General features: G+C 38.5%; 2 protein-coding genes across 2 annotated transcripts; both read left to right on the top strand.

Moving 5' to 3' along the window:
- The first annotated feature begins 171 nt into the window (after positions 1-171).
- LOC126620660 (structural maintenance of chromosomes protein 1-like) lies at positions 172-9,758 on the top strand. The gene is made up of 18 exons (XM_050288879.1): positions 172-888; positions 1,731-1,967; positions 2,742-2,975; positions 3,301-3,539; positions 3,797-4,063; positions 4,272-4,542; positions 5,007-5,131; positions 5,585-5,694; positions 5,779-5,886; positions 5,971-6,110; positions 6,980-7,069; positions 7,172-7,380; positions 7,598-7,767; positions 7,926-8,035; positions 8,121-8,500; positions 8,724-8,975; positions 9,135-9,362; positions 9,454-9,758. Exons 1-18 carry the CDS (start codon positions 451-453, stop codon positions 9,500-9,502), a joined length of 3,657 nt encoding a protein of 1,218 aa, XP_050144836.1. The 5' UTR covers positions 172-450; the 3' UTR covers positions 9,503-9,758.
- Positions 9,759-11,033: 1,275 nt separating this feature from the next.
- Positions 11,034-13,550, top strand: LOC126621667 (patellin-4-like). Its single transcript, XM_050290210.1, has 4 exons — positions 11,034-12,139; positions 12,227-12,351; positions 12,446-12,587; positions 13,015-13,550. The coding sequence occupies exons 1-4, from the start codon at positions 11,306-11,308 to the stop codon at positions 13,279-13,281; spliced, it is 1,368 nt and encodes a 455-aa protein (XP_050146167.1). The 5' UTR covers positions 11,034-11,305; the 3' UTR covers positions 13,282-13,550.
- Positions 13,551-20,505: the final 6,955 nt, after the last annotated feature.

A 20,505-nucleotide genomic window follows, 5' to 3' on the forward strand; every position in this document is an offset into this window, starting at 1 on the left:
ACCAAAAACCAACTAAAAATGGATCTACTGAATACTGATTTAGCATTGATGTACTTTTATAAAAAATAAGTATAAAAAAAAGCTGAGCTAAAAAAAACTGAAAACATGAACCATACAAAAATGAGCTTACTCGTTGCAGCGAAAACAGTTTTTTTTTTTTTTTTTTTCAAAGGATGCTGTGCGACAGGCTCGATATATAGCGTAGTGAAAAATGTCAATGCCCAGCTCTAATTGTGCAAAACTCCCCTTCTCCCGCCAATTCCCTTCCTCTCCGTACTTTCAATTTCCCTCCGTTTTCCCAAGAAAATCGCACTTCCTTATCCGGAAAAATCTCAAGCTTCTGTAAATCTACTCGCTCTGCTACTATTCCCTGAATCCGTAGCTTCAATTTTCAGAATCCAGCCCTAAATCTCCATTTTTTCCCAAACCCTAGTTTTGCTTCGACCGGCCATGCCGTCCCTGGTCTCTCAGGGCAAAATCCTCCGCCTGGAGCTCGAGAACTTCAAGTCCTACAAGGGCTTCCAGACCATCGGCCCCTTCTACGACTTCACTGCGATTATTGGGCCCAATGGCGCCGGAAAGTCCAACCTCATGGACGCCATAAGCTTCGTTCTCGGCGTGCGGACGGGCCACCTCCGCGGGGCCCAGCTCAAGGACCTGATCTATGCCTTCGACGACAGGGAGAAGGACCAGAAGGGCCGCAGGGCCTTTGTCCGCTTGGTTTACCAGCTGGCCAGCGGGTCGGAGCTCCAGTTCACCCGAGCCATTACCGGCGGAGCGGGCAGCGAGTACCGTATCGATGGGGCGTCTGTGACGTGGGAAGAGTACAATGCGAAGCTCAGGTCTCTTGGGATTCTTGTCAAGGCCCGGAATTTCCTCGTCTTTCAGGTTAATTTAAAAGATCAAATGCTTTCGAATTTCGCAGTATCGATATGTAATGTGAGCTTAGGGTACTTCATTTATCTGTTCGATTTTTTATTTATTTATCAATTGTCGTGTTGGAGGTGTTGCTGATGTTTGGAAGCTGATAATTTGGAGTTGATTATAAAAGAGATTTTTTCAAGTACCGGGTATTCAAGCGGTATTCCACGTGTCATAATACAAGTGGAGGAAATGAGATATTTTTATGTATCCCTCCACGTATTTTGTGACACATTGAGTGCCCGCTTGAATACATGCACTTGGAAAATTTTCTCTGAATAAGGAGGGAAAGGAAATCATTTGCATTTATTTGCCACGCTGTGTGGTAGTGGAGAAAGGTATATATATCTATTTATTTTCAAATGTATATGATTTCTCAGAAACTATTCAAATTATGAGACTCAATGTAGACTTCATTTTTGAAATTGTAATTTGGATTTCATTTCCCTGTCTATAGTTTCCAACTTTCCATCACTTTAGCATCTATCACTGAGTCGTATGTAGTGGCCAAGTTAGTACCGTTGGTTGCATCTTGTTTGCATCGGAGAGTATATTCATTCTAGGTCAAAGGGGGAAAATGAGTAGTCATAATCATAAAAGGGGAAAAATGAGTGGTCATAGAGTGTCGAGTCATTGCCTAACGGCTATTTAAGTGTTAAAGGAAGTTTATAAACATGCTAAACTGTGCCTTGTTCACTAGTTTTCAAATACCGTAAGACATATTGGAGCTCTTACGGTGGTTCTGATATGTCAATAGGAAGTTAGGGTGACTTCTAAGTTCTAACCACCTTTTATCTTTTTTATTTCAGGGCGATGTGGAGTCTATTGCCTCCAAAAATCCCAAGGAACTTACTGCACTTCTTGAGCAGATCTCCGGGTCTGATGAACTCAAGAGAGACTATGAAAAATATGAAGAAGAAAAATCCGAAGCTGAACAAAAAGCAAGTCTTGTTTATCAGAGAAAGAGAACAATAGTATTGGAGAGGAGGCAAAAGAAAGAACAGAAAGAAGAAGCTGAGAAACACCTCCGTCTGCAAGATCAACTGGTGCGCATCTCAAGGTTTCTTTGCTGGTTTCATACATGTGCACATATGAGCTGCAGCTGCTTTTGCATTTACATGCATACATACATGGGTTACATGTCTGCATTCACGCGTGCATATGCATGTTTTGTCATAATACCATATCTGCTTTAGCTGCAGAATTGCAGTTAGTTGTCCTTGAAAATGTTTAAGTTTCATAATTACTTGGATTCTCACAAACTGGATGCTTAAATTTCTAGCTTGCCATCCCTTAACCAAACACACGCATACACAAAAGGGAAGAATAGTACAAAGACAAACTGAATGCGAAGGTAGGCTGAAATCTCAAACTCGTAGGGAATTATGTAATTCAGGAAAGAGCATACTAAATGGGCTTTGCAAAGACTTGGTTCTCTCTCTTCTCTCTTCTCTCTCTCTCTCTCTCTCTCTCTCTCTCTCTCTCTCTCTCTCTCACACACACACACACACACACACACACACGCATGCACATACACAATCACTCACTTACACACTCACTCACACACACAGACTATCTGTCTTGTGTCCATGTGTTAGTGTACTTTGTGTGTGCATATACAAGATTTGTAAAAAAAATCCAGTGCAGGCTAAGCGGGGAATTCCTTAATATGCCAAACTTTTCTCGAAGCTAAATTTTGGTCTTGAAGTTTGTTATTTATACAAGTTTAATAGCTTTAAGTGTTTGCCATTGAATGTTCTGCCTCATAATTTCTAACAGTTGTAATATGCTAATTGTGTGATTATCTATTTGTCCTGCAGAAATCTTTGAAGAAAGAACATTCTTTATGGCAATTGTTCAACATAGAAAAGGATATTGCAAAAATGACTGAGGAGCTTGAAGCTGAAAAGAAAAGCCGCGAACAAGTTATGCAAGAAATTGATGAGTTTCAGCTAGAAGCAAACAATAAGAAGAAAGAACAAGCAAAATATCTGAAAGAAATTGCACAATGTGAAAAGAAGATTTCAGATAGAAATAGTAAACTTGACAAAAGTGTGAGTTTCTTTGGCTTCAATGGGACATAGAAAATTCACTCGAGATTTATTATAATGAGTTTAATTTGAGTTGAATTGGGCTCTGGTCGACCCTTGAACCAATGAGGTTAAGATTGGTGATGACTAAGTAGTTCATGGTAGTCAAACTGGGGAACTATAAGATGTTGTTGAAATATAGGGTGGTCCTTGTATATTTGTCATATATTGCTGGTTCTGTTGCCATTTTAATATGATGACCTTTACTTTTCTGTTACTGCATAAAGTATTTTTCTGTGCTGAAGAGGAAAATATTATTGGTCATCTAATATTGTTTTTCTGTTTGCAGCAACCAGACCTTCTGAAACTGAAAGAGGAAATGTCTCGTATAAATGCAAAAATCAAGAAAAGTGAGAAGGAGCTTGCTAAGAAAGAACAAGAAAGGAAAAGACATAAAGAGGATATAAAACAGCTGCAGAAGGGAATACAGGATCTGACTGCAAAACTAGAGGATTTACATGAACAAGGCCGAGATAGTGGCGACAAACTGAAGTTAGACGATACTGAATTAAGGGAATACTTTCGAATGTAAGCGTTTGGTGATTCCTGCTTTATATGGCCAGTATATCTTATTGTGATGGTAGTCTGGCTCTTTACTTTTATTCAACCAAAATATATGTTCCTTGGGCTAAATACCATTTTTTTTTTCAAGTTTAAGCTAAGGAATGAACTTGTTGCCCTGCTTACCCTTTCCTTTATTACATTCATTTAGCCATTGTGCTTTCTCTAGTGTTTCTCTTTGCGATATGGTTCTCTAAATTGTCATTGAGATGCTGATGTTACAGCAAGGAAGATGCTGGGATGAAAACTGGAAGGCTAAGAGATGAGAAAGAGGTCCTGGATAGGCAACAACATGCTGATCTTGAAGCTCAAAAGAATTTGGAAGAAAATCTTCAACAGTTGAGAAGTCGGGAGGCTGAATTAGAGGAACAAGAGGAACAAATGCAAACAAGGCAGAAAAAAATTAAAGAAAATTCTGCGAAACATAGGGATGAAGCTAAAAATCTGGATAATGAACTGCATGCCATGCAATCTAAAAATTCACAGGCCAGGTTTTTCAGCTCGCCTGTATGCTTCTCTATTTTATGTATATATGTGTGTGTGTAGGCTCTGGCAGGTGTATTGTGCTGCCACCCCATTCTCTTATGTGTTGATTTGGTTGTGTTTTATATTTTGTCATTTTATTTTGTTGTTTTACCAGAAATTAAGACAAAAAAGCATTGAATTCATGTTTACCATTGTCTTTTTTGGTGCATACAGAACGAAATATGAAAATCTGAAGTCAAAAATTGATGAAATAGATAAGCAACTACGGGAATTGAAGGCTGACAGATATGAGAATGAGAGGGATTCCAGGTTGTCTCAGGCAGTCGAGACTCTCAAACGCCTGTTTCACGGTGTCCACGGTCGTATGACTGAACTCTGTAGGCCAACACAGAAAAAGTATAACCTCGCTGTTACTGTTGCCATGGGTAAATTTATGGATGCAGTTGTAGTTGAGGACGAACAAACGGGAAAGGAATGCATCAAGGTTCTTTATGATCTTATAAGTTTATCTCCTTTCGTAGTGTGTTTATCTAAATTATACTGTTGACATCAACTATCAATACTTCGCTTTTGTATTTTATAGGTAGTTTTTACATTTTTGTGCTTCAAACTCACTGAACATTGCTAAAACATAAATGTGATTGACCCCTAAGCATGGATGAGGCATCCTGTTGCTGTTAACTATCCTACTGTTTGCATACTGAATACTTGAGGGCATTTCATCTTCTGGCTTTGAATGCAGTCCTCTCCATCTAGGAAAAGCAGATGCTTTTTTTCCTTTTCAATTTCTATGTACATATTTGCTGGTTGTGTGTTTGAATATAAATATTGCACGAAGCTGGGTTGTTTATTGGTTTATTGACTGGCCATCACTGGATTCGTGGGGTTGACAAAACTTTTGAAGTATGTGAATGCAATTCTGGTTCTGAACGTTTTGCATCCCTGCAGTATTTGAAAGAACAAAGGCTTCCCCCTCAGACATTCATACCTCTTCAGTCTGTCCGTGTGAAGCCCGTAATGGAGAGATTGCGCAACTTAGGTGGTACTGCAAAGCTGATCTTTGATGTAGTTCAATATCCTTTAGCAATGCAATACTTCTATAATCTGTCTTCTGGTAATGGTCTTACAGTACAGTAGCCTGGGTATGTTTGCTGCCCGTGTCCATGTGTTTTTCAGGTGCTCCATTCTGGTCAGCTGACAATTCTGCCTATGCGTGATTTGATGTGCATGTTTTTCTTCTTTCATCTTCTGTGATGTTTCCTTCATGCGACCCCCTTACAATTGTCTCCCTCCCAAAAGGAATTTGAGTTACTTAACTGATGATTATACCTTTTGGCACCATTGGATGTATTCTGGTGACTATTATCAACTTGTTGCTGTTGGTTATGTCATGATTATGCCATGCTATAATTTATGTGTGTTGGCCTCTCTTCTTTTTGTTTTGGTTTGGTTGTGAGATTAAACTGTGATTTTATGCACGAAAGTCTGAAAAAGCTTCTATGATTTGTGGACTTAACAAATCACACATTCGATCCTGCCTTGGAGAAGGCAATTCTTTTTGCGGTTGGCAATACTCTTGTCTGTGATGAACTTGATGAGGCTAAGCGTCTCAGCTGGACTGGTGAGAGGTTCAAAGGTAATTAGTTTCACATTGTGTATTAACAAATCATGTTCTTATTGAATTAGGTCTTTACCTTTTCATGTTTCCGATATAAATTAGTTGTAACTGTTGATGGAATTCTGCTTGCCAAATCTGGCACAATGACTGGCGGTACAAGTGGTGGAATGGAAGCAAGGTCAAAACAGTGGGATGATAAAAAAGTTGAAGGTTGTTTTTGACTTCTCTTATTGTTTTGAATTTGATTTTTTTGGGATTATTTTGGATGTGGCTTTAACTGTTTTTGTTCTGTAGGACTAAAGAAGAAGAAAGAACAATTTGAGTCAGAGTTGGAAGAGCTGGGGTCAATTAGAGAGATGCAGATAAAAGAGTCGGAGACAACTGGTAGAATTAGTGGACTCCAAAAAAAAATCCAGTATGCAGAGATTGAGAAGGTAAATCCATCGATTCTCTTCCATTCTACAGATGAAGGGTTGTCGGAATGGTTTTAATTGTTAGTTTATCATGCTTTGAAGCTTTAAATATGGTGGCAATAGGTATTTACTTTTTTATCCATACCCACTTTTCATCTTGGTTTGGTCCTTCAGCCAGATTATACCTGCTCAGGTCCTTGGAACTTTTGTTTAGCAGTTAGCATAGAATTGTTTCATATAACATTCTGAAAATGGCTTGAGATTCTGCCATAACTTGAGTGGGATAGAAATTCTTTTGAAATCCTTACATTTGATTTTGTTTGTGTCAATGACATTTTGATTTTGTTTGTGTCAAGTAACGTGACCCATACTCTATATCCAGAAGGGAAGATGGAGGTTGAAAATTAGAGCTGTTGCCTGTTGCTATGAGTTATTGTATGTGATTTGAAAAATAATATGATTTCTAGATATGGAATTGTGGAAAGGTGTGGCCAGTTTCAAATACTTGAAATAAGTAAGGTTTTATTTTGTAGGAAATCCGGTTTTGGTCAATAGATCATTTTATATTTCAGCATAGGTCAATGGTCATTCCACTTTCTAGCATAGATCAATTGAATCAATTATCCTCTTCAATTAAGGTCAATATAAACAATTCTTCTCTCCATCTAAGGTCCATACCCGTCCTTAATCTATCTCTTTATTGACCTCACTCAATCCTAATTTTTCTCTTCATCTAAGGTCAATTACCCCTTTATTTTATTATTTTTGGGTGGGTGGATTGGGGTGGGGGTGGGCTGCATGCACTGCAAAATGACATTGTTATTTCTTGATTTTGTCTTATGCAATTATTATTTTTCTTGGATGGACAAATAAGATAATTTTTGTTGCAGAAAAGCATCAAGGACAAACTTGCAACCTTGGCACGGGAAAAGCAGAATATAAAAGAGGAGATTGATCGCAGCAGTCCTGAACTTCTTAAGGTTTTTTGTTTTGATTTTTATGATGACAAGGCTCTTCGTCTAGTTTCTTGCAATATTTGAATTCAAGCCTGTAGTTTCAGCTGTTTTCAAATTTTCTTGCAGTTAAAGCAAGCTGTAGATAAGCGGAGCAAGGAAATCAATAAGCTTGAGAAGAGGATAAATGAAATTGTTGACAGAATCTACAAAGATTTTAGTAAATCTGTTGGGGTGGCAAACATCCGTGAGTATGAGGAAAATCAACTCAAGGCTTCCCAATATATGGCTGAAGAGAGGCTTAGTTTGAGTAGCCAGCTGTCAAAGTTGAAATACCAGTACGTCCTTGCCTCCCCCTCCATTTCGCTCTCAAGTCAATAAATGCAAATATCAACATAGATGTCAGTTTAAACCTGTTAAGAGTTTCATTTTCTTCGTTTCCTATATCTTTTCGGAATCAAAACAGTTTCCTCATTTCTGAGTACTAGTTGTATTGCAGCTGTGGCACTCACTCAGATTATATGATGCAATGCTTTTATTTTTGTTTACTTTCAGGTTAGAGTATGAGCAAAACCGGGACATGGAATCACGAATTAACGAACTCCAAGATTCTATTAGTAAATTTAAAAAAGCTTTAGAACGGGTTCAGAAGGAAGAGGCTGCAGCCAAGTCAGCAGCAGAAAAAGCTTCTGGTGAGATTGATCAGTGGAAGAAAGAAATACAAGGTATGAAATGGGATTGTTTTCCAAGAAATGAAATTTTGAAGCTTCTATTCAATCAGCTCAAGATTTAGTTCTTAAGTTATTCAAACTAGTCAGCAAGCCAATTTATTCTTCATTCTTCATTTATTTTTTATTTTAATATGTCTCTTCCCATTCGTTAGAATGGAAATCCAAGTCAGAAGGGTGTGAGAAGGAAATCCAAGAATGGAACAAGCGGGGTTCTACAGCTACAACAAGTTTATCCAAACTTAATCGACAGATACACGCTAAGGTTGGAGTCAGTTCTCTTTTCACCAGTTGTGTACCTTGTTCTAGGTAAATTTAAAAGGCTTACGTATGTTTTTCTCACCTTACAGGAGTCACAGATTGAGCAGCTGATGTCACAGAAGCAGGAAATAGTAGAGAAATGTGAATTAGAACAAATAAACCTTCCCATCATCTCAGACCCAATGGAGATTGATTCCTCCCCAATGGGCCCAGTCTTCGATTTTAGTCAGTTAAACAAGTCTCATATGCGGGACAGAAGGCCCTCTGAACGGGAGAAGCTTGAGGTGGAATTTAAGCAAAAAATGGATGCCGTAATTTCAGAAATTGAAAAAACAGCTCCAAATTTGAAGGCCCTGGACCAATATGAGGCAATAAAAGAAAAGGAAAGAGCTGTTACTGAAGAGTTTGAAGTGGCTAGAATAGAAGAGAAGGAAAAAACTGATATGTTTAACTCAGTTAAGCAGAAGAGGTATTAATTGCTTCTACACTATTAAAGATGCTTGGCATGCAATTCTGCTGTGTTAAATAGACGTTTTCTATAGGATAAGAACTAGAAAGAGAAATTTTAATTTTCCACCTTTGAAAAGCAAAGTAATGTATTGTTTTACGGTGATCTCCTGCAAACTATTTGTTCTGTGGTTTTTTATTGTAATGCAGCTAGCTTTTTTGTTTTCTTGTTTTGGTCAATGCAGGTACGAGTTGTTTATGGATGCCTTCCAACATATTTCCAGTAACATTGATAAGATATACAAACAACTGACGAAGAGCAACACACATCCACTGGGTGGGACGGCATATTTAAATTTGGAAAATGAAGATGATCCATTTTTACATGGCATTAAGTACACTGCTATGCCCCCAACAAAGCGCTTTCGTGATATGGAACAACTATCTGGTGGCGAGAAAACTGTTGCAGCATTGGCATTACTCTTTTCCATACACAGGCGTGTCTCTTAACTTTTTACCAATGGAAGAGTTTTTACCTTTAAGTTTTACAGGCTATCACACATGAAAGTTTCAGGATGGAACTTAGTGTGTATATGGAGATTGCCACAATAGTAATGTATATTAATAGTTCTATTTCCTCTTATGCATGGGTTCAGTTTTAGGCCTTCACCGTTTTTCATACTGGATGAAGTCGATGCTGCACTAGATAACTTGAATGTTGCTAAGGTTGCTGGATTCATCCGTTCAAAGGCACGTGAAGGAGCCAGGGCTAACCAAGATGATGAGGGAGGCAGTGGTTTTCAGAGCATTGTAATATCTCTAAAAGATAGCTTCTACGACAAGGCTGATGCTTTAGTTGGGGTTTACAGGGACTGCGAAAGGAGGTGAGCTTCACACGAAACTAGGAACATCAATAAGTTTTCACAATTCACTCTACGGTTTAGTAATGCAGTAACTGTGTTTGCTTTATTCCAGCTGTTCGGAAACTCTGACATTTGACCTGACCAAGTATCGGGAGTCGTGATGCAGCTACTACAGGCTTCAGCTAGATAACCATGCTTATGATGTAGATACGGATTGTTTTGCTCACATTTCATGTAATTGCTGTGCATAAAGGTTGTAAGATTTGTGTGGCTGCTGGATTGTTCTTTTATAATTAGGCATGAAATTCAGCAAATAGATCTTCTGTTTTAGGCATGTAAAATTCACCCCTTTTGGTTATGTTTGATTTGGTGACTGATAATGATTCAATTTTTCACAAAGCAATAAGCTTTACATGATTTACTGTGTTTTTTTACTTTTAGGGAGTGGTGGTTTACAATTTTCTTTTTACCTCTTGCACTCCTCTTAATTTTGTCCCTTGATTGTTTTTTATTATGTTTCCGCTAAATGGCCGGAAAGAAAGAGGGGAGTGCATAAGACCAATGAATCTCCAGAGTGTGGTTGTCTCAAGATTGACCGCATTAGGGTTTGCTTAAGAATATTTATGTAGAAAGTAGTCTGCTCATAAGCGCTTTTGTTGAAAGTTGTCATAATCACAAGTTCACACCACATTGGAGCGTATATGTAAAAGCACTAGAGAGTGCGTGGGAATAGAAGATAACTTGGAGACTTGGAATAGTGACTTGGAGAATGAGTCATGTAACACGTTCTGGTTAGTGAAACGTAGTCATTGCCAATCTGCCAAGTACCACGTTAGTTGCCCAAATGTAACATGTTGGCCAATTTAGGCATACACCAACAAATTATTAAACTAGTCCCCAACAGAGTTGCAGAACTATGTGCAAGGGGTTGAGAGATTAACTAATCATGTTTTTTTACACAATTTTTTTATAATGTTGGCACGACAATTGACGTTAAACTATGAGGTGTCGGAGAGTTCATAGAGAGTCTCACTTTGAGAGAGTCATTTTAGCATTTATCTTAGGAAAATTTAAAACCACTACAATGTTTCAGTGTATTGCATTGATAATGAAGGGTCAAAGATCTTTTTTTTATTTGATCGAAAAGTCACAAAAATCTAACCGTCTAAATTCCGGTATAGACTATAATAATAAAAAAAACTTTTTTCTATTCTTTCTCATTTTGCTTCTTAACAAAATAGAGCCAACTTATTAACTTAAATCCCTTAAAGAAAGCTGAAAACTAAGTTTGACTCAAACAAATTAATAAAAAAAAAAAAAAAGGAAAAAAAAGAAGAAAGGAAAAGAAAAGAAAGATCTTTTGTATTCCTAGCTTCCATTCATTAAGAGCCACTAATATCCATGCCAGCCTACCACATGTCAAAACTTAAAACACTCTAAAACAATTTTGGACCAATCTAATCGTAGATTGCTTCGCATATAATGAGTTGGTCTAACGGTATTTTATTATCGAATTTTCTTTTTCCAAACTTCATTATCGAATTTAAGTTGATATAAAATTATAAATACATTGTGATTTATCATCAACAAATTAGCGACTGGTTATAAAAATATTTTTTAAATATCTTATCGCATGCCAAATTTAGATTGTGTGATGATTATTATTATTTTTTTCCTTTAAAAAAAAAAAAATCATCACACAATCTAAATTTGGCGCCAAGGGTAACTCACGGTTGTTTTCATCTTCATAGGCACAGAAGATTCCAAGAGAGCTTTGGAGTTTGAGGTGATAGAAAAAAGGAAAGGGAAAAAAAGACGAAGGCTTTGCAAATTTTTGTGTCTCCATGTCGATCTCAATTCTCCACCATTGAATCCTCTCACCACCAAAAATTAGTCCTCTGGAAATAACTGCCTGAGAGCTGTGTACACCGAAACTCTGGCAGCACCGGGAACCTGAAAGCACGATGACGGAGAAGAAAGAGGAGGAAGAGACACCATTAGAGAATGTCGAGGATGATCGTGTCGAAGAAACCGAGGATGAAAGCACCCATGAAGAAGTAAGCAAAAATAGCCCTAGTGAAGATCAAGAAAGTGATGTAGAACAGGAGGGTGGAAATGTAAATTCACCGTCTGTCGAATTCAAGAACAAGAAGAAGAAAAAGCAGAGAGCCTTGATGGAATTGAGGTGCAGGGTTGAGGATGCAATTGTTGGGAATTATCTGTTGGGAAAACCCAACAAGAAGCTTGGACCGGACGAGAGTTTCCGGCGGGAGATGGAGCCGAGGGAGATCACTCTTTGGGGGGTGCCTTTACTCCCAAGCAAAGGCCACCAAGGCACCGACATTGTGCTGCTCAAGTTCTTGAGAGCAAAAGACTACAAGGTCCTGGAAGCGTTCGAGATGCTGCGAAGGATGCTGAAATGGCGAAAAGAATACAAAACGGATGAGATTCTGGAGGAGGAGTTGGGGTGTGATCTTAAGAATGTGGTGTATTTGAATAGTGTGGACAAGGAAGGGCACCCTTTGTGTTATACATTTTATGGGCCTTTTAGAGATAGGGAATTGTACAATAGGACTTTTGGTTCTGAGGAGAAACGGCAAGAGTTTTTGAGGTGGAGGGTTCAGTTTATGGAAAGGGGAATTCAAAAACTTAGCTTCAAGGACGGAGGAGTGGATTCTATGGTTCACGTTACCGATTTGAAGCACTCGCCGGGGCCGGACATGAAGGAGCTTCGTTCTCTTAGTAACAAAACCCTAGTTTTGCTCCAAGAAAACTATCCAGAGCTCATCCAAAAGAATGTAAGTAGTACTTTCAAATTTGAGGTTATGATCACGCTGAAATATTTTGTACAAATGTTGAAATAAGTTTGGTTGATTAATTTGCAGATTGTGATAAATGCTCCACTTTGGTATTATGTGGTGCATGTGCTCAGATCAAGGCTCCTAAGTCAAAGAACCAAAAAGAAGTTCGTGTTTGCCAGGCCTTCAAATGTTACAAAAACCCTTCTCAAGTGAGATTACTATATAACATTTCACTAATTAATGTTTGATTGCTTAATTTATGTTCTTTTCTCTCACAAATTTGCTTGGAAATTTACCGAAAAGGTTTGTAGAACCAGAAGAACTCCCATCTCAGTATGGTGGCCTCAAAAGAGAGAAAGATGGTGATTTCACACCAGAGGACAAAGCATCAAGGCTCAAAGTCAAACCGAGCACAAATGCCTGCATCGAAATCCCAGTTGCTGAGGTATTACTTCAAACAACAAATATATTAAGCTTCTCATAAATTCAATTATCTACTTTTAAATTGGAGAAATCTTTTAGTGTGACAGTTAAACTATCACTTGATGTTACTAATTCACGTGTTATAATGTAATTGAACATTAATGATGTCTCAAACCTAAGGTATAATATTGATAATAGATATCATGAGCAAACTTGTACCGTCATGTGAAATTTGTGGTGGTCATAGTGACAAAAATACCCTTTAGTTCGATGCATGATGAGGCAAGGGTTCATTAGTTTTACGTCCAGGCATGCCCTCAACCGTACTTATTCAAAGCAAATACGAAAGTATTTCACATCAGTTGGTCTCCAAAAGTTTGTCTCTAGCTTTATGCTTGAATAATCTTGATTAACTGATAGATTTTGGGTGTGCTTAATTAATTGATTAGGGTGGATTGACAATGGTGTGGGATCTAACAGTGGTGGGATGGGATGTGTACTACAAGGAGGAGTTTGTACCTGATGATGAAGGCTCATACAAGATTCTGCTCCAAGAAAGGAAGAGATTGGGACAAAGTGTTAGAAACTCCTTCTATATTAGTGAACCTGGCAAGATGGTGATAACAATTGAGAACTGGACATTCAAGAACAAGAGAGTTCTATATAGGTCCAAAGCCAAACCCACTCTCCCCATGTACATCTACCTTAACAAATAGCTTTCTATTTAGATAGTTCTGCTTACCATGTGTTTGGATGATGGGAAAATATTTAGAATTCAAGGAAAAATCGGGAGTTGGACCGTAGAAAAGGCTAACTCCCTCGTTTGCCAAGATGAGCGAAGAAATTGAGAAATTTCATGCGAGAAATATTTTGGAAAATTCTGTGGTTTATTTTCCCTTGGTTTTCTTTCTCTTTGTTTGGCTTTCATTTACATCGGTCTTCTCTATTTGCTGTCGTTGCCTCTTTATCTATTGTTTTCTTTTCATGTCATTTCTTTTTAATGATGCTGTTCATCCCCCAAATTCTACATGGATCTTGCATGTAGGCCGAGAATTTACATGAACATGAATTTAGAAATTACAAGCATGCCAGTACTAGTTTCTACTAGTAGATGGTGTGTGAGAGATGAAAATAGCTGACTTAGAGCAGCTCTAGCCCACATGAAATTGCCAAGGCAACTGGGTAGTTATTGCCCAAAAAACCGAAAATCTTGCTCCAGTCCATATTAAAAAGTTGGACAATTGCTAGGCCCAGAGTCAGCTCAATCAGGCGATCCTTGCCCGACCTTGTGCCCATGTGCGGTCTAACGTAAAAAAGCTGACGTTGGACACGTTAAATTTTATTTTATTTTTTCTGGGGGGATCAATACCCGAGATAGGGAGTTACCGGAGGGGGAGATGTTGGAGACGGGAGGAGAGGAGGAGGGGATGGGCTCGGGCAAGGCGATGGGTTCGGGTGAGGCGAAGAACCCGACTTGTCAAACCTTGGGGTCACTGACTATGCGGGAAGGTCGGCGGGGGTCTAATTTTTGGCATTGTGGAATGAGGGTTTTGAGGGGTGTGGAGTGAGGGTTTGAGGTACGGAGAGAAAAGTTTGGGCGGTTTGGATCATTGGATTTCATCAGGGAGAGGAGGGAGAAGACGGGAAGAAGTAGAGAAATGAGAAGGAGAAGGAGAAGGGGGTGGAGGAGAAGGGGAAGGAGATATTAATAATAAAATAATTATTATTTTTAATTTTTTTTTAAAACCAATTGTTTGAGCAATTTATTTTACAGGGTGGAGATACACTCAGACAAATACTATTTGCTAAGTCAATAATTGTCTGCCACTTAGTACTTAGTCTAGTGATATTCTTCTTTACTTGTAAGTGAGAAATCTTAAGTTTGATTCTTGCCAAAGGAGAATTTGAATCACATTATGGTGAGCCCCGTGTGAGGCTTAACCCACATTATGGTATTCCTCTTTATTATTTTCTCGAGTTTAAATTAATTTTAGATTTTAATGACTTAATTACAAAGTTTGAATTTTTGAATATAATTATTTAAAATATGTAGACCTTTAGGGGTCACTCTTAATGTTTTCGAATTGAGCTCGACCCCACGAGCGAATAGACGAAGGCCGTTCATGAATCAGGACGAGGAAGGAGAAGTTACGAACACTAGAAGTTTCTTAAATAAAATAGGGATTTAATATTTCTTAAATAAAATAGGGATTTAATATTTTTAGGGGTTCCCATTAATTTGGGAAGGGACTAATTAGAAAAAAAAAAGTAAAAAGGAAAGAAAGATTAGAAGCTTCTAGATGGCAGCAAGAGAGAGGGGAAGATAAGAGATGCAGGGGAGGAAATGAGGGAAATGAGGGAGAAGAGAAGAAGGGAATCAAACCCTCTCTTTGACCTGCAACCTGACTCGGCGGCATCCATATTTTCTGATGCATTTCACGGTGGTTTCTCTGGTGAACTGAAGCCAAACATCACCTGGAATCGACCTAGCATCCATTTTTCTTCCAATTTCATAAAAAACCGGAGTTATTTTGGCCTTGATTTCGTGAAGAACTCCCTGACGAGTTTGTGAGGTGCATGGCGGCGATCCTCCATTTCTGAAGGTAGTACAGTTGACCACCACCACCAACAAACTCCCTTAAACCTCATGAACAAAGCCCATGCATTGGTTGGGGCGTCAGAGTTCGTTTTGACGTCGAATCGAGAACACCAATTTCTAGGGTTTTCGACGGATCGAGGTGTTTTCAAGCCACTTCCTGGATGAATTGGACTTTAGCCCAGGTATGAAAATTATTCCCCTTGACATGCTCTACATTTCTGTGAAAATTGGTAATTTTTAGAGTTTGTTGGAAAATTGGGTTTCCGTTCGCTAGAAACCACAGCATGTGGCGGCACATGGCTAATGGGCCAACTCTGTCTTTCTAGGCTAAATTCGATACAATGAATCCATATGTGACATTGGATTGACGAAATCCCATTGTTTGAACATATTTTCGTTAGAGGCCGCCACTTGATCATTATAACAATCGACGATCCGACCGTTAGATCGTTCCAAACTTTAATATGTTACTATACATAATATTTGAGGACCTTAGGAACTTATAGATTGAAAATCCGGTGGGCAGATCTTCCTGATTGGCCTACTAAGGTTGATTTTGATCAAAATGTTCTTAATCGTTCTTGAATCTAAAATTAGTATTACTACAGACTAAGTAGGGCTTAGGGGGCCTATACTGGTTAGTGAGTTATCCCAGATAATATATACCTCGATTTACGTGTATGGAACACCTTATTGTGATATATGTGTATTTATCTTCTTGATAATATGAATGATATGTATGATAACTGTTATGACAATGTGAGCTTAAAATCCTATTATAAGTATTCTGTAGAACTTATATGCTTGTGTGACATGTTAGTTAGTGGTCATGAGAAGTTAATAGTGCAGGTGCCTACATTGTAACTCATAGGGGTTGAGGTATGGGGTAGGTTATGTGTTCAATTTACTGCACCATGTAGCAGTGGCACATGGATGGTCTTGCTTGGTATATCCACGATAGGGGACCATATGTATTACAAGGGTGATCATGCTTGGTATATCTGCGATGGGTAATCATCGTCTGCACGATTAGACTATGCTTATGGTTATGCTTGGTTTATCCGTAATGGGGGACCATACGCATTCTAGGATTGATCATGCTTGGTATATCCGCGATAAGTGATCACTACCTAGAGCTATAGGATATAGTCTTGCTTGGTATATCCACAATGAGGGACTGTTAGGTTTGATCATGCTTGGTATATCCATAATGGGTGATCACTGCCTACGTTATTAGACTATGCATATGGTTCTGCTTGGTTTATCCGCAATAGGGGACCATACACATTCTAGGAGTGATTATGCTTGGTATATCTGCGATGGGTGATCACTACCTAGAGTTAGAATGTGGTCCTGCTTGGTATATCCGTGATGAGGGACCATACGTATTTGAGGGGTGATCATGCTTGGTCCATCTGCTATGGGTGATCACTGCCTGCATGATTAGATTATGCCTATGGTTCTGCTTGGTATATCCGCAATGGGGGACCATACGCATTCTAGGGGTGATGAGGCTTAATTGTACTTGGTACATTTTGATAGGCGACCATATTTTAGTTGGATTCCTTTGAGTGGTCCAGAATCCATACTCTTGCTCATTTCCATAAGGTTAGTCCAGCCCTAGATTCGAGTGAATAAGAATTGCTCACAGTAGATGTTGTGTTTATAAATTAGATTGATCATGTTATTACTTGGAATCCAAGTAGGGAATTATGTAGAATTCCTTTATTAAGTTTCATGAATTGATATGTGATCTTATTGATTGATTAACATAGTTAAATGTTAATATCGTGCATCCTTGATTCATGGAATTGATTAATTGACGTGATTGTGGAATGACGTTGGATATGATTGTTATTATTATGATTAGATTAGTTGATCAATGTGGCTTGAGAATAATATTGTGCTTTGTTGGTTCTCTGATATGTTACATGCTATGGATTGAGGTATAATATTGAAAACATAGTGATTTATATGATGGATGGAATGAAAATCTTGAATGTCAAGTGGGTTTATTATGTAGCCATGAACCTAGTAATTTCATGTTTGTCAAGTTCTAATAATTGATTGAGGAATGCTATGTTTTTTTTGCTTGAATGTATTGTGATAAACGTCGAAGTGTAGTGAAACGTGAAACTACGAATGGGTTAATCCCTTCTTAGGGTATGTAGGCAGTCTAACGTAAGGTTAGATGCAACTGTGAAATAAAAGAAAATGACTACGTGGTTAAATCATTGATTGTGTTTTAGTCTTGTCTAAGAGGCGAGACATGATAGATAAAGAATATGGTGACGTCACATGTTGATCTTGGACGTATGTCGGGATCGGGGCGTGACAACTTTTAGTGGTATCAAAGCTTAGGTATTAGGTTGAAGTACCTTTACCTTTGGGTGTTAGAAATTGTGTCATGGAGTTGGAATGTATTGTTATTGATTTTGCACTCGAATCTTGAATGTTGATGATTGTGAATTGAATCATGAGTATATTAATGAATTCTTGTTAGTAGTGGCATGCTTTGTGCTTGTACAAATATTGGTTTGAGATCGTGTTAAGACGATGATAATTGTATTTGTGAGTTGTGATTCGATGTTGTCAAGCTTGATGTAAGCTAAATTCGAGTATAATTAAAGTGTGAATGCCATTTGTGCATCGTTATTTGTTGGATTTGTGGCATTGGTGGATATGGAATTGATACTGGAATTTCGAGGACGAAATTTTTATAAGGGGGGAAAAATGTGAAATTCCGTTCCTGGATTTCACTATTGTAATTTTCGTATTTTGTATTCTCGAAATTTTGTATTATTTTCGCGAATTTAAATTAATTTTAGATTTTAATTACTTAATTACAAAGTTTGAATTTTTGAAAATAATTATTTAAAATCTGTTTTTTCCTTCGGGGGTCACTCTTAATGTTTTTGAATTGAGCTAGAACCCACAAGCATATAGACAAAGGCCGTTCGTGAATCGGGATGAGGAATGAGAAGTTACAAATGTTAGAAGTTTCTTAAATAAAATAGGGATTTAATATTTTTAGGGGTTCCCATTAATTTAGGAAGGGACCAATTAGAAAAAAAAGAAAGAATGAAAGATTAGAAGCTGCCAGATGACAACAAGAAAGAGGGGAAGATGAGAGATGCGGGGGAGGAAATGAAGGAAATGAGGGATAAGAGAAGGAGGGAACCAAACCCTCTCTTTGACCCGCGACCCGACCCTGTGGCATCCATGTTTTTCGATGCTTTTCATGGTTGTTTCTCTGGTGAATTGAAGCCAAACACCACTGGAATCGACCTAGCATCCATTCCTCTTCCAATTTCATAAAAAAAACCTGAATTAATTTGGCCTTGATTTCGTGAAGAACTCACTGGCGAGTTCGTGGGGTGCACGACGACGATTCGTCATTTATGAAGGTAGTACAGTCGACCACCACCAGCACCAACAGACTCGCCTAAACCTCAAGAACAAATGCCATGCATTGGTTGGGGCGTTAGAGTTCTTTTTGGTGTCGAATCGAGAACATTCATTTCTAGGGTTTCCGGCGGATTGAGGCATTTTTAGGCCACTTCCTGACAGAATTGGACACCATCGCATGTATGAAAATTATTCCCCTTAACTTGCTCTACATTTTTGTGAAAATTGGTAATTTTTGGAGTTTGTCATGCGGCGGCTAGTGGCTAGTGGGCCAACTCTGTCTTTCTAGGCTAAATCCCGTTATTCATATGTGACATCTGATTGACGAAATCCCGTCGTTTGAACATATTTTCGTTAGAGGCCGCCACTTGATTATTATATCAATCGACGATCCGACCGTTAGATTGTTACCAAATTTTAATATGTTATTATATGTAATATTTGAGGACCTTAGGAACTTACAGATTGAAAATCTGGTGGGCGGATCTTCCTGATTGATCTACTAGGGTTGATTTTGATGAAAATATTCTTAATCGTTCTTGAATACTAAAATTAGTATTACTAGAGACTAAGTAGGGCTTAGTGGGCCTCTATTGGTTAGTGAGTTATCTCATATAATGTATACCTCAGTTTACGTGTATGGAACACCTTATTGTGATATATGTGTTTTTATCTTCTTAATAATATGAATGATATGAATGATAAGTGTTATGACAACGTGAGCTTAAAATCCTATTTGAAGTATTATGTAGAACTTATATGCTTGTATGACATGTTAGTTAGTGGCCATGAGAAGTTGATAGTGCAGGTGCTTACGTTGTAACTCATAGGGGTTGAGGTAGGGGTATGTTGTATGTTGAATTTACTGCACCATGTAGCAGTGGTACATTGATGGTCCTACTTGGTATATCTACGATAGGGGACCATACGTATGCAAAGGTGATCATGTTTGGTATATCCACGATGAATGATCACTGCCTGCACGATTGGACTATGTTTATGGCTCTGCTTGGTTTATCTGCAATGAGGGTTCATACACATTCTAGGAGTGATCATGCTTGGTATATCCTCGATGGGTGATCACTACCTAGAGCTATAGGATACAGTCCTGTTTGGTATATCCGCGATGTGGGACTGTTAGAGGTGATTATGCTTAGTATATCTGCGATGGGTGATCATTAAGTAGAGCTATGATAAGTGTTATGACAACGTGAGCTTAAAATCCTATTAGAAGTATTATGTAGAACTTATATGCTTGTATGACATGTTAGTTAGTGGCCATGAGAAGTTGATAGTGCAGGTGCCTACGTTGTAACTCATAGGGGTTGAGGTAGGGGTAGGTTGTGTGTTGAATTTACTGCACCATGTAGCAGTGGTACATTGATGGTCCTGCTTGGTATATCCGTGATAGGGGACCATACGTATGCAAAGGTGATCATGTTTGGTATATCCGCGATGAATGATCATCGCCTGCACGATTGGACTATGTTTATGGCTCTGCTTAGTTTATCCGCAATGAGGGTTCATAAGCATTCTAGGAGTGATCATGCTTGGTATATCCTTGATGGGTGATCACTACCTAGAGCTATAGGATACAGTCCTGCTTGATACATCCCTAATGTGGGATTGTTAGGGGTGATCATGCTTGGTATATCCGCGATGGGTGATCACTGCCTACGTTATTAGACTATGCATATGGTTCTGCTTGGTTTATCAGCAATAAGGGACTATACGCATTCTAGGAGTAATCATGCTTGGTATATTTGCGATGGGTGATCACTACCTAGAGTTAGGATGTGGTCCCGCTTGGTATATCCGCGATGGGGGACAATACGTATTTCAGGGGTGATCATGCGTAGTATATCCGCGATGGGTGATCACTGCCTACACGATTAGATTATGCCTATGGTTTTGCTTGGTATATCCGCAATGG

This window comes from Malus sylvestris, chromosome 5, assembly GCF_916048215.2.
Source record: "Malus sylvestris chromosome 5, drMalSylv7.2, whole genome shotgun sequence".
Classification (NCBI taxonomy): Eukaryota; Viridiplantae; Streptophyta; class Magnoliopsida; order Rosales; family Rosaceae; genus Malus; species Malus sylvestris.

Coding starts and splice junctions, on each gene's coding strand:
- LOC126620660 (XM_050288879.1), top strand. CDS start 451: ATGCCGTCCCTGGTCTCTCAGGGCAAAATCCTCCGCCTGGAGCTCGAG. Junction 5,132..5,584: donor CTGATCTTTGATGTAGTTCA/ATATCCTTTAGC, acceptor AACAAATCACAC/ATTCGATCCTGCCTTGGAGA. Junction 5,695..5,778: donor GACTGGTGAGAGGTTCAAAG/GTAATTAGTTTC, acceptor GATATAAATTAG/TTGTAACTGTTGATGGAATT.
- LOC126621667 (XM_050290210.1), top strand. CDS start 11,306: ATGACGGAGAAGAAAGAGGAGGAAGAGACACCATTAGAGAATGTCGAG. Junction 12,140..12,226: donor CAGAGCTCATCCAAAAGAAT/GTAAGTAGTACT, acceptor ATTAATTTGCAG/ATTGTGATAAATGCTCCACT. Junction 12,352..12,445: donor GTTACAAAAACCCTTCTCAA/GTGAGATTACTA, acceptor TTTACCGAAAAG/GTTTGTAGAACCAGAAGAAC.